Source organism: Jatropha curcas, chromosome 7 (assembly GCF_041381405.1).
Source record: "Jatropha curcas cultivar XTBG-Jc1 chromosome 7, XTBG_Jcur_1.0, whole genome shotgun sequence".
Lineage (NCBI taxonomy): Eukaryota > Viridiplantae > Streptophyta > Magnoliopsida > Malpighiales > Euphorbiaceae > Jatropha > Jatropha curcas.
The window spans coordinates 1,037,345-1,053,516 of NC_143157.1; the positions used below are offsets into that span (position 1 = coordinate 1,037,345).

At 29.6% G+C, this 16,172-nt stretch overlaps 1 protein-coding gene across 1 annotated transcript; it reads left to right on the plus strand.

Moving 5' to 3' along the window:
• Positions 1-6,536: 6,536 nt before the first annotated feature.
• LOC105630047 (fatty acyl-CoA reductase 2, chloroplastic) lies at positions 6,537-11,488 on the plus strand. Its single transcript, XM_089723997.1, has 9 exons — positions 6,537-6,670; positions 6,981-7,084; positions 7,199-7,404; positions 7,609-7,709; positions 8,174-8,342; positions 9,021-9,182; positions 10,151-10,205; positions 10,287-10,654; positions 11,093-11,488. Exons 1-9 carry the CDS (start codon positions 6,586-6,588, stop codon positions 11,265-11,267), a joined length of 1,425 nt encoding a protein of 474 aa, XP_089580123.1. The 5' UTR covers positions 6,537-6,585; the 3' UTR covers positions 11,268-11,488.
• The last annotated feature ends 4,684 nt before the right edge of the window (positions 11,489-16,172 follow it).

Below are 16,172 nucleotides of genomic sequence, written 5' to 3' on the forward strand. Positions count from 1 at the left end.
TTCAAACTTTAAAAAAAAAAAATCAGTTGAAATTTTTTTTAAAAAAAAATAATTATGTTCAACACTCAACAATTCGAGTCCTTAAAAAAATAAATTTAATTGAAGTATTTTTTAATTTTTTAGGTGTATTTTTTAATTTTTTATGTTCAAATAATTTTTTTTTAAACCGGTCTTCAAAATTTAAAATTTTTTAGGTGTATTTTTTAATTTTTTATGTTCAAATAATTTTTTTTTAAACCGGTCTTCAAATTTTAAAATTTTTAGGTGTATTTTTTAATTTTTTATGTTCAAATAAATTTTTTTTAAACCGGCCTTCAAAATTTAAAATTTAAAATTATGCGATTCGTCGGAAAACCGATCGGAACCGTCGGTTTTGTAATCGGATCGGAACCGGATGGTTCCAAACCGGAACCAAAACCGGACCTTTTCGGTACGGTTTCGGAACCGTGGCCAAGCCTAATTATGAGAATAAAACTCCCTTTTTTTAGAGGGACATGCTATTAAATTCAGTAGTACTTACTCGCATCAAGCAAATAAGTTATCACCCATTAAGAATTTTTTTTTTAAATGTGCGGTATATGTTCTACTTGCTCCACCACAATGCACTAAGATGAGTCCCCAAAAGGAGGTTGAAATATATGTTGGGTATGATATACGATTAAATATTTAGAACTTTCAAATAAGAAAGTTTTATATGTCAAATTTGCTAATTATTATGGATCCTGACATTAGGGGGAGAAAATAAGCAGCTAGGAGAATAAATTAGTTGGAAAAGAATTATCGTTATTATATATTGATCCTCATATAAGGCAGTGTGAATTTAAAGGTTTAAAAGATAATTCATTCGTAAAATATTGCAAATTAGCTGTCAAATATATTTACTTATCCAAAAGAAGACAATTAAATCTCACATATTAACTGCAAATTGCTTTTATTATAATTGAAGTTCCTAAAGGACAAACTGCCCATTTTAGCGAGTCTAAGGCATGCCTGAAGCGTGGTAGACCAATCGGTTCCAAGGACAAAAATTCTAGAAAAGAAAATGAGCAAATATTCAAGATGGTTAAGTTCTAGAAAAGTAAATTCTAGAAGAGATCCTAAACATGATTAATAAGTTTTCTGAAGAAACTGACGTACCTGAAATGAATAAAAATTATGAGATCTCTATAAATTATATCATGTCAGGACAAATATGGAACTGATATAAAATAAATGTCGACGATATTTTTATATATAATATAGTGCTTGAAATTATGAAAAATAAGGATCTTGAACATAGTCTATTGGAGAATATAAACATATAATTGATTGGCCAAAATAGAACGACCCATGTAGCATTTAAATTTACTTGAAAAGTAAAATTTGAAATTTTAATATGCGAATGAAGAGATGTCAAGCCAGTAGAATACAAATATGTATTTGTGCGAAATTGAAATGGAGTCATAAGATATAAAGCAAACTTGTTGCACATGTTTTTCACAAAAAATTGGCATTGATTATGAGTATAAATACTCTCATGTGGTATATACAATTATAATTTGATATTTGATTATTCTAGCAATTTATAAAATTCTAAATGTGTCTACTGAATTAATGTCTGTCTATTTATATAGCTAACTTGATGTATATATCTGTATGAAAATCCCTAAAGGATTCTAGTTGCTTGAAGCATAAAGTTAAATTCTCGATAAATTTATTCAACTAATATTATAGAGATCTATATAGATTATTGGATAATGATATCCATGAAATACTAAAAAATGCTTGAAGCAAGCAAATTGAGACCCCGAAAAATATATTCAAGATTTCTATATGGATTAAAGAAATCTTAAAACATATGGTATAATTGCCTTAATGATGTTTATGGCTAAGAAAATATTATATTATTTTATGATTATATATTTTTATAATATTTTATTATTGAAAGCATACTTTTGATATTTATTTTATATACTATCATGAGTAAGGTAATCTCTTGATTAGTGAATATCTGTTGAAATGATATTTTAATAATATTGTTATATGTTCATGAATTTTTATAGAGATATTTGAATATGAATTTGTCATTATTTTATTTATGAACATTATAAGAACTCCTGAAAAGCTCCTAAAGATTATAAACTCTTTAAGGGAAGAGTCTGAGATGAAAGACATTGAAAATATAAAATTTTATCTCGACTTGAAAATCGAGCATTTCATAAATGAAATTTTGCCTATAAATCCACATAAACGACTAAGTTATTTAAATGATTTTATATGGATAATCGTGGAGCCACTTGATGAGAAGAGGACCATTTTCACTTTGAGAAAATTCTGAAGAACTCTTAATCCTGAAGTACCATATCTTAGTGCAATAAAGGCCCTACTGTATCTTGCTACTTATACTGGACTTGATTTTTATAAATTTTATTAGCAAGATATAGTTCTTCCTAGATATGAAGAAATTAAATGGAGCTAAATACATATTTTGGCATCTCCATGACATGATATATATGAGTTATATTGTAACTAACATGTCAAAATCAGTTTTGATCAGCTATGAAAATGCAGTTTACTTGTGTAATCAATATTATGTTATATCATAATCAAGTGGTTCGTTTACATGTGGATGTACAATTATTTCTTGGAATTCAAGGGATAAAGCATTGCTGCTACTTCTTTTAGCCATACAGATACTTTAACAACTCATAACGAATGATAAGAATGTGTTTGTCATAGTACGTGCAGTCTACTTCTGTAGAGAAAAAATTTCTACAATATTACATGGAGATAATATTTTTTATACTCATCTCCCTTGAAGGAATGATATATTTAAGAAAATAAGAAGATCATATTTTACAAAAACTCTTCTTCGCTCATAATTTACAAAAGAATGATAATCTTGAAGTTCAACCACTCAAGTGATGATATTGTTGATTTGCTCATCAACATACTCTCTACTTCTACTACAACTTTTCTACCACAAGTTTTCAAGAATTGACGCACAAAATTGGACTGCACAAAACTCAAAGATCTCAAAATTTATTTTTATGAGGAGAGTAAATACACATTGTATTCTTTTTCCCTTTAACTAAGGTTTTCTTCCCATTGGGTTTTCCTAGTAAAGATTTTTAATAAGACAGTTTTTCAATGCGCATTGAAGAAAAGAAAAATGTACTCTTTTTCCTTCACTACGATTTTTTTCTACAGGGTTTTTTCTTAATAAGATTTTAACGAGACATATTTTTTTGAAGAATGGACATCAAGGAGGAGTGTTATGAAATAAGTGGATATCTTATATGGACTAGAAGTCTGTATTCTTAATGATTACGAACTCTATCTTCTTGATTTGTGTAGGACTTTATTAGGGTTCCACTTATGTAACTATATATATGTGGCTTATCATTAATAATATGCCACATTCTCGTATTCTCTCTATTCTCCCTTTATTTCTCTCACTATTTTTCTATTATTTTATAACAATAACTGTGTACATATTTGTTATTCAATAGAAGTACCTAAATGCTTTATATTTGGTTTTGCTTTATATTATATCTAACAATATATATTCACTGAAAATAAAAGAAAATTACTTTCTCATTAAAAAATATTATGATTTCTATGATTATTCGTACATAATGCGAGAGTTAAAGGATCAGTTATTTTTGGAAATATATGCATTATAAATCAAAAGATTTTCAAAAACATTAATGCTTACTCAAACAACATATAAATATTTACATGCGAACCGCGGTTATCGACTAGTTAAGAATAATTAATAAGGCCTAAAGATTAAAAAAAAAAAAAAAAGGTTTTAAATAGGTAAAGATGAAAAGAGCAGATTAGTGGACTGTCTAGAATTTTTTGGAGAGCAGTTAACAACAACAAATCAAGCCAAACAACAATCAATTAATCAACTCAATGACAAATATAAAAAACAATTATAACAAATATAAATGTAAGCTTTTCAATCATTTTTAAGTTTTATTTTCAATTCCAAGCATTGTCTTTTTAATTTTAGACTAGTGTGATTTGGGTCATGATGAGACAAAATAATGGCATATAAATTGAGTAGTATAATCTCATATTGTCTCTCCCTCTCTCTTAAAATGTAAGTAGTTTGAAATTTTTTATATGAGATTAAGAAAATAGTTAATTTTTTTAAATTATAACAAAATTGATCAAATTAACATTCATTTTAAAGCCAAGAATAAGGTAATTTCTCCTCCATACACAAAAAATAATATTATAAAAATAAAATCTGAGCATTTTAATATAAATATGTGAAAAACAGTAAGGTTAATTTCTCCTCGACACGAAAAAATAATGATAGAGCAATAATGGTTGTGTACCAACTGGTCCATCCCTCATCTCTTTCTGTACAGTTGACAGTTGCAATGATGGATCATGAGAGGCACCGAAATTAATTGTCATTTCCAAATTACAAATCTGAACTGGCTCATAAATTTACTATTCGTATCAATTATCCATTCTAAATTTAACTAAATATTAGTTTAAGTACTTATATTTAAATTAAATAATTAATAATTTTATTATTCATACTTATTCGAAATTTAATTAGAATATTCTTAAGTACATAATACATCCACAAATTTTAAACTACTAAAAACTGAATCTATTTGGAATAATTTTTTTATTAGTGACGAATGGGATACCCACAACGACACCATTTTAATATGATAGATATTAGGGATTAGGTAGCATGCTAAAAGACCTAAAAGTGCATTTGGTTTGGTTGACTAACGTAGCTGGTAGCTCTTTCGTACCTAATAGCTAAGTTATGTATGTTTAGTATTTTTTTCAGTAGCTCATAGCTGATAAAAGTTTCAATCAATTGTTGTTTCTATAAACTATGTTTAAGAGCTTTTTTGCATGAGGCAGCTGATTTCTTATTTATATTATTTTGAATTTCATTAATCTCATAAAAAATAATTATTGATAAAATTATTTTTTTTCAAATTAATATTTTTTATGATAATTTTGTTTATAATTATTTAAAAAATTTTCTTAAATATTATTTTAAAATTTTAATTAATATTTTTATTTATGTAATACATTAAAATAAAAAATAATAATATATTCATCTTAAATTAAAAAAGATACATATACATTAGACATCATAATATATAAAAATAATTATGCCTATAATAGTCATTTTATATTTCAACAGCAACCGCTACTAAAATTTTACCAAACATGAACAATAATCAGCTAACCGTTATCAGCTATCAGCCATCAGCCATTAGTTGTCAATAACCGCTATTAACTATCAACTGGTATGAACCGCTAAACCAAATATTGCCCTAAATCTATTGTTGAATTGGTTATTTTTGAATAATTAATATTTTTACTTAAAAAAAATTTAAAATAGTAATTATTTTGTGATAGTTGTTTTATGGTGTTAGTTAATTATCGGCTTAGTTTATCATGTTTGTTCGGCAAAATTAGTTGTTAATGTAACTATTAGCTGTTTTAGTAATATTTAGTTGTTAGCCGATTGAGTGGCTTTTTATAAAACATTAAAACCAAAACATTACATGAGTTAACTTTTCATAAAACACTACCTTAATCTCTAAAAGCTAATCAAACGCTATATTAATTACCGAACACTATAAACAATAGCATTTGACATTTTAACCGATTAAAATGCTAAAAGCTACTTAAAAAGCTGTTATCGAATACGACCGTTAGCTCACTCATGTACTAGGTATAATATCCTATGCTAGTTATAATAAATAAGGTCTTCATCATATTTATTTATTTATTATATTTCAATTTGATAAATTTTATTTTAAGTGATATCTGGTGAATGAATTATACAGACTTGAAGTTCCCATAATAATTCCGCAATATCCCATTTTACTAATAGTGTTCAAATTGAATCAAATCAGTCCAAACACAGTAAATCAATTTTTCTAAAAGAGTGGGACTCTAAATATAACTTTGTCCATTGAATCGAGTTGACTTAAATTCAGTTTGATTCGATTATTTTTTTTATTTTTCTTAGATTTTTAAGATTTTTACGCATCAAACTAGAATGAATTTTTTTGTAGTTTTTTTCTATAGAAAATAAAACCGAACTCAAAATGAATTTAAAATGCGGAATTCATATATAAATGAATTCTAGATAGAATTTTTCATATTTGGAATAAATTTAAAAATAAAAAATTTATTTATTTTTATTTCTCAAATATCCTTGGCATAAAAAGTTTAAGAGGCTATGTGGATGGATAGTTTTATAATAAAGTTTTAAATTGTTTAAGTTTGTGAAATTCATTTAGAAATTTCATATTTTTTTATAAAAATCGGTTTAATTTTATTGAAATCCATTAAATTGAATTGTTAGTTTTTTCAAACCAAACACAAAAATATGAATTTATAAATTAATTTCAATTTTGTGAAATTTATTTATTCTAATCAAGGGGTTAATAATTTAAAAATTAAATTCAATCAGATTACTTCAATGTTGTTGGTTTTATCAGTCATGCATGTGGTTCAATCATTAATGTGAGGCTTGACTTTTGTCTATTTAAGAAGTACCTCAAGCTTGCCAAAATTAGGAAAAAGATAGAAAAAAAGAAGGCAATGGCATGTTCTGGAATTGGGATTGCTGATTTTCTCCAAGGAAACAACTATTTCGTCACAGGCGCTACCGGTTTGTTAGGAAAAGGTACACACTTCTCTACTTGCGTTAAATGTGATTAACAACTGTTATCCATGTTGTATAGCATTTATTCTCTCGGTCTATTGAACCTCCTATGTAAAGATGATAACAGGTTAGATATCCGTTTAAAATACAGTATCCGAATCCGAACCCATCAAAATCAGATCGGAAATGGATCGGGTATCCTTCAGATCGGATGAAATTGTCATCCCTCCTCCTATGTATCAAAAGAAAAGCAACTGCTAAACCACACATCATTACTTCATTTATGTTATGTAAAATCAAAATATGACTCACCTTTTCAATTAAATTTCAGCTTTGATTGAGAAGATGCTGCGGACAATTTCTCATGTGGGAAGAATCTTTCTCTTGATTAGGGCGAAACACGAAGATGCTGCAATGGAGAGACTGAAAAATGAAGTATAATTAATTAAGGAACTCATGTTTTTAATATTAATATCAATAGGGACCTAATAATTAATTTATCAACATTAAAATTTTTAATTAGTTCATGAATTAAATTATTTTGGGTAGATAATACATGCAGAGTTGTTTAAGTGCTTGAAAGAAATTCATGGAAAATCTTATGAAGCATTCATGATGAGCAAGCTAGTTCCAGTGGCTGGGACTCTATGTCAAGATAATCTGGGGATGGATGCTGAAACGGCTACTGAAATTGCAGAACAAGTCCATGTCATAATAAACTCAGCAGCCACTACCACACTTGTTGAAATTGAAAGGTCCATGCACGAATTCTCTTTTGCTTTTTTCTTTTTTATCCATAAGGAGGAAAACTATCGTCATCGATAGGATTTCAACTTGAGAATTATTATTTCTCACATAAGTAAGAAAATCAATCCGACCGAACCTGATTAACTACATGAATTCTTTATTAGTTATATATATTTGATATTTTATTTATTGAATTTGGGACTGTGATGTAGGTATGATGTTGCTCTAAATACAAACACCAGAGGACCTCTTCGGCTCTTAGATTTTGCAACCAAGTGCCAGAAGCTTAAAGTTTTCTTGCATGTATCAACTGGTAAGTGAAGGCAAAGGTTTAATTTACCTCAATCAACCTGGATGTGCTATATAATTTACTTAATTTTTTTTGTACAATTACCATGACTCCAAATTCGCTCAAATTAAGGAAAAAAACTCAATTACTTTTGGACAAAAAGATAAAATAATAATTTTTAATATTAATATTTTATTTTTTATAAAATGATATTTTTCTTTTACCAATAATGCAAATTGCTTTATCAATATTAAAATACTAATTTTTTATTTTTTTTATTTTTTTTTTATAAAATTGGACTTTTTATTTATTTGGTGCAGTGTTAGCAAATAATATAAATTGGATAATTGTAAAAAAAAATAAATAAATTAAATTTTAGCAAATAATATATCACGCTCAAGTTCAGGAGTAAAATAACCTTTATTTCAAAAGTAATCTATGATTTACTTGTTAAAATGTATAACATTTAACACATATACTATACACAGCTTTTGTTAACGGTGAAAGACAAGGAATAATTCTGGAGAAGCCTTTTCACATGGGACAAGGCATTGCATCAAAAGTCCCTTTCTTGGATGTGGATGCTGAAATGAAATTGGTTTTCATGGGGTCTCTTGGGAGTAATAGTAATACCTATCATCATTTGGGCATGGAGAGGTATATATCTACTGCCATATATATATATATATATATATATATATATATATATATATATAGTTTTAATCGGCCTAATGTATAAATTTGCTTCTGAAATTTACTCGATTTATTTTGTGTCACCATCAAGTTTGCAGGGTTTATTATAACCTTAAATTTTCACATTTCAGGGGCATGGCTGGTTGATTGAACCGCCGGTTCAAAATTTTTAAAATATTGAACCTTAATTGGCCCTTGAACCATTGGTTTCGATTTCGGCATGGTTCCGATGAACCGACGGTTCCGTTCATGGTTTCCAGCAATATTAGTATTTTTTTTTTTTCAAAATAAGAAATAAAAATTCAGTTCTAAGATTGTCCTTTTTTTTCAAAAAAAATTAATATGAATTTAAAAAATATTGATAAATTTTATTTTAAATAACTTTTAGAATGCTCATACTCATATATTTGAAAATGCAGGGTTATGATTGAACTTTTAGAAAGTTATTTTATTTTGACGAAGGACATAGTTATTACTGAAATGTAAAAATGTAGAATGATAATAGATCATCCGTAAACTTGAGGGTGGCACAAGGCAAGTCGCTTAAACTTCAAAGGCAGATAAATGCATTTGGCCGTTCTTAATTTTTATATGTATATAAATTTTGACAACCATACAAATGAAAATAAAAATGGATAAAAGGGCAAGAAAGTATGGATGGAGAAACACCTATGAATTTACCAAAGCCATGGCAGAAATGTTGCTAAATGAGGAGAGGGGAAACATACCAGTTGTCATTATCCGTCCAAGCATTATTGAGAGCACCTATTCGGACCCTTTCCCAGGATGGATACAAGGAAATAGGTACGCATATATATTAGTAGTAATTAAGCAATGATGTTCATTTTGCCATCTTAACTTGTTTGCAACGTACCATTTACTTAAATTTTAGCTTTTGAATCAATTATAGCTGGAGATTTCAATTAAAAGAGTAATTCGATTCTGCGATCACCGCATGTAAAAGACAGACAATAAGAAAAGTTAATGACCTAACCTTTTATCAGCACAAACATGTTATCTATTTTCTCAATGACCTAATCAACACTTTTGTTTTGGTAAAAACAATGGCTGAATACATAAATTCACCCCTAAATTTTGCGACTTTAATCTTGTGGTACCGTGAATTTTGCAGATGATTTATCGTGCTCCTAAACATGTAAATTTTGTTACTGTTACACACCTTTCAATATTAATATTATTAATTTTTAGGATTTTTCGCTTTTATTTGTAAAATATCGACTTGATAAGTAGTTAGCATGACTTTTAGAACAATAATTTTCATAAATTAACTTTTGAATGAGTGTTTAATTGATCTGATTTTGCAAGTTGAAGTATTGAATAAAATAATTTTTGAAAATTAAAGGATTTAATAGGTGTAGTTTTATAAATTTAAGAGTACTTTGATAGGTCAAAATAAAAATTAAGAGTCCCACAAGGTTAAATTAACAAAATTCAGAGGTGAATTTATATATTCCGGCTAAAAAAATTGACCTAATTAGTTTGTAGTTGAAATTTCCTATCAAATTTAGTTTACAGACTCAGTGTTGGATTAATTATACAGTGCAATAAAAAGTTCAAGGTGCTAATTGCACATCATTCCAATTAGTAATGCATGTACGATTTATTGTGTTTCCTCATGCTTTGCTTATCTTAACCCTTTTTTTTTTTATGACACCAGATATAGGTAAGTCATTCTCTTAAGTCATTCTCTTATTATATTATTGTCGATCTTTATTTAATGAATGATGACAAATATCAAATATTATGGTCAGGATGCTGGACCCAATATTTATATCCTTGAATGCGGTCATTGACAAGTCTAGGCAAGTCTTATCTATTTGGATAAGCTTTAATAAATTAGTGTTGAAAGCATGCATGCATGAGCTATTATTACCATGATGGATATAGGTACCTATAGACATGGTGGTGAATGCTATTTTAGCAGCAATAGCAAAACATGGAATTGCTCCAAGAAAATCAGAATCAGAGCTGAAGGTGTACCAAGTGGCATCATCTGTTGCTAATCCAGTATCCTACGAGAATATTTTCCAGTTTGCTCGCGATTACTTCACTTCTTGTCCATTAATGGACTCCAATGGCAAGAAGATTCAGATAATTGGATTCAACTTTTTTGGATCAATGGACAGTTTCGTGTCTTACATGAGGGAAGTATTGGCAGCGCAGCAAAATATTGCAGAAGCAGAATTTAACAAAAGACTGAACCGAAGTACCCTGCTGGCCGAAATATATCAGCCTTATATGTTTCAAAGAGGATGGTAAAATTCTAGATTCAGCTTTCTTTATATATATATATATATATATATATATATATATATATATATATGGTATTACTTAAAATGTGGATTATCCCTCGTACCATGTTTCTGAAACGTCGTACCCAAATGTTATACATATGCATGCCAAAACATCAAAATTAGTGAATTGAGCAACCATTAGCTATAATATAATACTTAAAGTCAAAATTTTAATTAAATATCTCAAAATCTTAAACTTTTAAATCTTCTAATGATAGTAGTCAGTCACTGAGCATATTTAATAAGTTCTTAAATTTACTAAATAGTTAAAGAATAATCTTATTTGATAAAATAAGCTTTCAATTGTAATTGCTTTCAATTATATTATTTCTCATGTATTTAATTCAAAGCGAATTCAATAAAGTTTTTTTTATTTTGATTTTTATTTTTGTTTTGTAGGTTTGATAATAGTAACACCAAGAAACTGATTGAAGGTATGTCTACTGAAGAGAAAAAGTTATTTGGGTTTGATGTAGAGAGCATAAACTGGAAGAACTACTTCAAAAGCATCCACTTTCCTGGCCTGAGAAGACATGTTATTAAAGAAAAAACAATGGCAGCTGCAAGGCTGTGATATCCCTGCTTTAACAAATGGCTTCAATGATCCAATCAAGCCCAGAGAAGAAGATCCAATACTAGTACTACTATTATTAGTATTTTCCACGGCCAAAAACTGTTTATTATAGTAGGTAATGGATAGCGGGTACCCAGAATCTAATACTCGTACAGTACCTGTATCCGTTGTCAGTGGTAATTTCATTACATGTATGTCACGATCCATTTTCATGAACCAAACCGACACTAAGATCCAGGTAAGCATAAGGCTACCAAGACCCATAATAAGCCTACGAATCACTGAGCCCAAATATCAGCCCCAATTATGAGTTTACCCATTTATATTCCCATAGCATTTAGAAGGCTCATGTATCTTATAATCATACATCTTATGAAGTCGAAGTCTATATTTTCTATTAAAATATACAAGTGCCACGGTCTGTATAAATTTCAGAAATAGTAGTAAAACAAATAGAAATCATATACCCGACCCGTTGCATTGAAATACAATCAATAATTTTAATCGGGCCCATCCATGGCACCATCAAACCACATTGTCATAATATATGGACTTGTTCATTCATAAGAACTAACAAAGATTTTAGTTATACAAACATATTCGAGTAGACAATTCTTCCATCAATACCCAACTAGTCTTAAGGTAACTGCAAGGGTTGGATTTTTTATATATAATTTGGGAACAGAGTTTTAACACAAAAAATAAGTTCAAAAGCAGTTAAAATTTACATTAAGGCTCTGTCAATTGAGGGGAAAACAAAGCTATTCGTCAAAAGAAGAAAAGAGCTTCTTTCTGAAAAATTTAGATACAACGGGAATGAGTATAAAACTCATTGAATAATAATAAAACTCAGTGAATAATAATACATAATACTAAATTAAAGCAATCACAAGAAATATCCCAAGACTCTTCTAATTGAGCATTCATCAGTCATACAATGTCAATCGTAGCACCTATGAATAATATCAATCATAATGCACTCCAAGTGGTCATTAGTTAGTGGAATTACCTCAACAGGACCATGCTCTTCCCTAAGCATGCTTTAATAATAATGATATAACCTCATGGTCCTATGACTCGTGTACCCATGGAGCCCACCCTGTTGGGACAAAACATAGTCAGATATAAATATTTTTCATAAACATTTTTATTTATCATAAGAATTTTCCCATGATAAATATCTTAATTCGGGGTACAGAAGGAGGGGGGGGGGGCACTCTCACCGCTTACAACCCATTGACAGCATTCTCAACATGCCTGTGCTCTCACCCAGGTGATCCACGTTGTCCCAACTTTCACATAATAATCACATCACATAGTATTAAGTAATTATTCACAACATTTATCAATGCACATCCACATATATATATATATATATATATATATATATATATATATATATATATATATATTATTACTCACAGAGAGATTCAAAAATTCTAGCCTTATTGAGCACTAGGACCGGAAGAGGAAGAAGGTCTCGCTCTATCACCAGCTATAAGAAATAAACAAGCTAAGAATTCGAATTCCTATACTTAGAATAATATTCTAAAAATTCTACCGAAAATTCGACAGAGTTTCCCCTAAAAGTTCAACTTTTTCCTTGATAAAATATCCATAATTCTCATTAATATAAAAACCCCATCCGTTGGGCAACATCCACATCAATAAAGCCATCTGTTGTTAACAATATTCATCAAGGTCTCACCCATATATCCAACTTAATAATATTACATTCTCAACTTTATATATATCAAATATTATGTAACGGTGGATTCTAAACCAATAACTAATATAACTTGTTAACATAAATACTATATACTACAAAGCTTAATTTTATTCATAAAAAAAATACTATTTATATATAAAGCTATCTAAATATTTTAATTCTTATCACTTTACTATATCTACTTTGATAATTAATCAATATAAATTTGCTAAGATCACAAAATCTACCTATGAGTCACATTTTTGCCTTTTTTGGCTTTAAAGCCGAATTTCTAAATTTGCATCGAGTAAATTGTTCGAAGGTCAAACAAGCTCAAATTGCAAAACTAATTACATATTTATAATCTACACAAAAAGGAGGATATTCTACCTCTTTAGAGTTACGGTCACCAAAACCACCGTTGCTGTACAGGTGGCCAGAGTGGCAGCAGGCCCGGAATTGAGCAAACTCAATACCATTTTGCTACAAATTTAACATAGAGCTTCAATTTAATTTTAATTTCTACTAATTAAATCAATTTTGTCTAAATCCCCAAATTTAGTCATTTTAATCCCTAAGCTCTAAATCCTCCAAAATTTTACTCAACGAGCAAATTAATCAAAGAAGGGTTAACTAAGAATTAGACTAGGGCAATGTTAAGAACTCGATACCAAAAGTTCATGCGATGATGATGACTCCACTAACAACAATAAATGGTACCTATGACTAAAATTAATGGTAACAATTTGGAGGTTATTTTTCATTGTAACAAAGAAAAAAAAAAAGAACTACATGATCTTTAATTCCTCTAAATCCCCAAGAGGATATGTAGGCAATTTAAGCATAAATTTTTATAAATTAGCAAAATTTTATGTATGTAGTAAATTAGCAAAATTTATAAACGTAACAATCACGATCTCTTCATAATAGTTTTGAGTTTTTTAATTTATAAACATTTAATGAAACTTTTTTCCATTCAAAAAATTTTAGCAATTTATTTAGTTAATAAAATTTAGACATTTTAAAATTATAATTTACTTGTAAAACTAGAATCGATCTCTTTTTTTTTTTTTTTTTTTGAAGAAAATATATGTAACACCAAAATCATTTTAGAACTATAATTAGAACCATTATTTCATTGGAACTAAACTAAAACTAGAATCATATCAAAGCCGGAATTCAATGGTCGATTTTAGTCCAAAATTTTAAATATCTCAAACCATCGATTTAGTGAATAGGAATGGGTTGTTTATTAAATTGGCCTTGTCCGAATTTTGAGCCAGCTTGTTTACAATAATTGAGTCAAGCTGAGTCAAACTTGTATTTAACTACTTTTAAACAAGCTAAGTTCAAGTTTGAACTCGAGCATATCCCTACAATGCTGAACTCAAGCTCACTGGAGCTAAATGCAGCTCCTTTACAACCTTGAATTTGGGAGAAAAGTTGGAGCTTTGAGTGAGTGGTGCAATGTGGTAGGATTTAAGGAGGAGAGAGTCATGGTTTGATATGTTAGGAAGTGGAGACATTGTCTTTGCACCATGGTGGGTGATGGTGGTGGTTATCGTGGGTGAAAGATGTTTTACAGAGAGAAAAATTGTTATATTTCTTCTGTAAAGATTACATTGTTTTTAATATACAAACTGCTTCTAACTATCCACTAATTACGGCTCTAATTGCTCCTAAAGTTCCACCTAACATTGACTTTTACTTTTACTGTGTGTACAGGTTAGTGGACAGAGAAATGATGAACTATGATTCTGATCCCTACTTTTTCTCTTCATCCGACACTCCCCCTCAAGTTGAGTAGTGGGATCTCCAATACTTAACTTGTTTAATACGTTATGAAAGGAATTTCCATTAACTGCTTTTGTCAAAATATCTGCCAACTGATCTTCAGATCGAACAAACGGCAATTCCACAATTCCTGCTTCTAGTTTTTCTTTGATGAAGTGTCTATCAATTTCAACATGCTTGGTCCTATCATGTTGAACAGGATTTTCTGAAATGCTGATTGCAGCTCTATTATCACACATAATTTTACTTGCTCCAGATGGAGGAAAACCAATCTCACTTAACAATTTCCTTAGCCAAAGAATTTCAGCTAGACCACGAGCTATTCCTCGAAACTCTGCCTCTGCACTAGACAATGCTACAACTTTCTGTTTCTTACTTCTCCATGTGACTAAGTTTCCGCCAACAAAAGTGAAGTAGCCTGAAGTAGATCTGCGATCAACATGACTACCTGCCCAGTCTGCATCAGTATAACCTTGTATATCCAAGTGCCCATTCCGTTTAAACAGAATTCCTTGACTAGACGTGCCCTTTAAGTACTTGATGATTCTTAACACTGCATTCATATGATCAGTTTGAGGTCTGTGCATGAACTGACTTACTACTCCAACTGCATATGCTATGTCTGGTCGAGTGTGTGAAAGATAAATTAATTTTCCAACTAGTCGTTGATACCTTTCTTTATCAACCGATTCTGCTCCTTCTACTATCTGAAGTCCATGATTTGTTGCCATAGGCGTGTCAGCTGGCTTGCAGTCAACCATTCCTATTTCTGCCAAGAAATCCAGAGTATACTTCTTTTCACATATAAAAATTCCACTTGTTGATCTCAATACTTCAATTCCAAGGAAGTACTTCAGTGCTCCTAAGTCTTTCATTTCGAATTCAGTGAATAAGTTCCTTCTCAGCTTTGACATTTCTTCATCATCATTTCCTGTAATAATCATATCATCAACGTAGATAATTAAACAAGTAATAAGATTACCCCTTTGCTTAAGGAATAATGTATGATCTGAATTACTTTGTTTAAAATCATATCTCTTCATTACAATTGTAAATCTTCCAAACCAAGCTCTTGGAGACTGTTTAAGACCATAAAGTGACTTCTTCAAACGACAGACTTCTCCAGTTTTAAATCCATTTGTGAACCCTGGTGGTGCTTCCATATAAACTTCTTCTCTTAGATCTCCGTGCAAAAAGGCATTTTTTACATCGAATTGATGGAGTGGCCATCCTTTATTAGCTGCTATCGAGAATAATACTCTGATCGTATCAATTTTAGCTACTGGAGAGAAGGTTTCTGAATAGTCTATACCATATGTCTGTGTATATCCTTTTGCTACTAACCGAGCTTTATACCTTTCAACAGTCCCATCCAGTTTGTGTTTGATCGTGAAGACCCAACG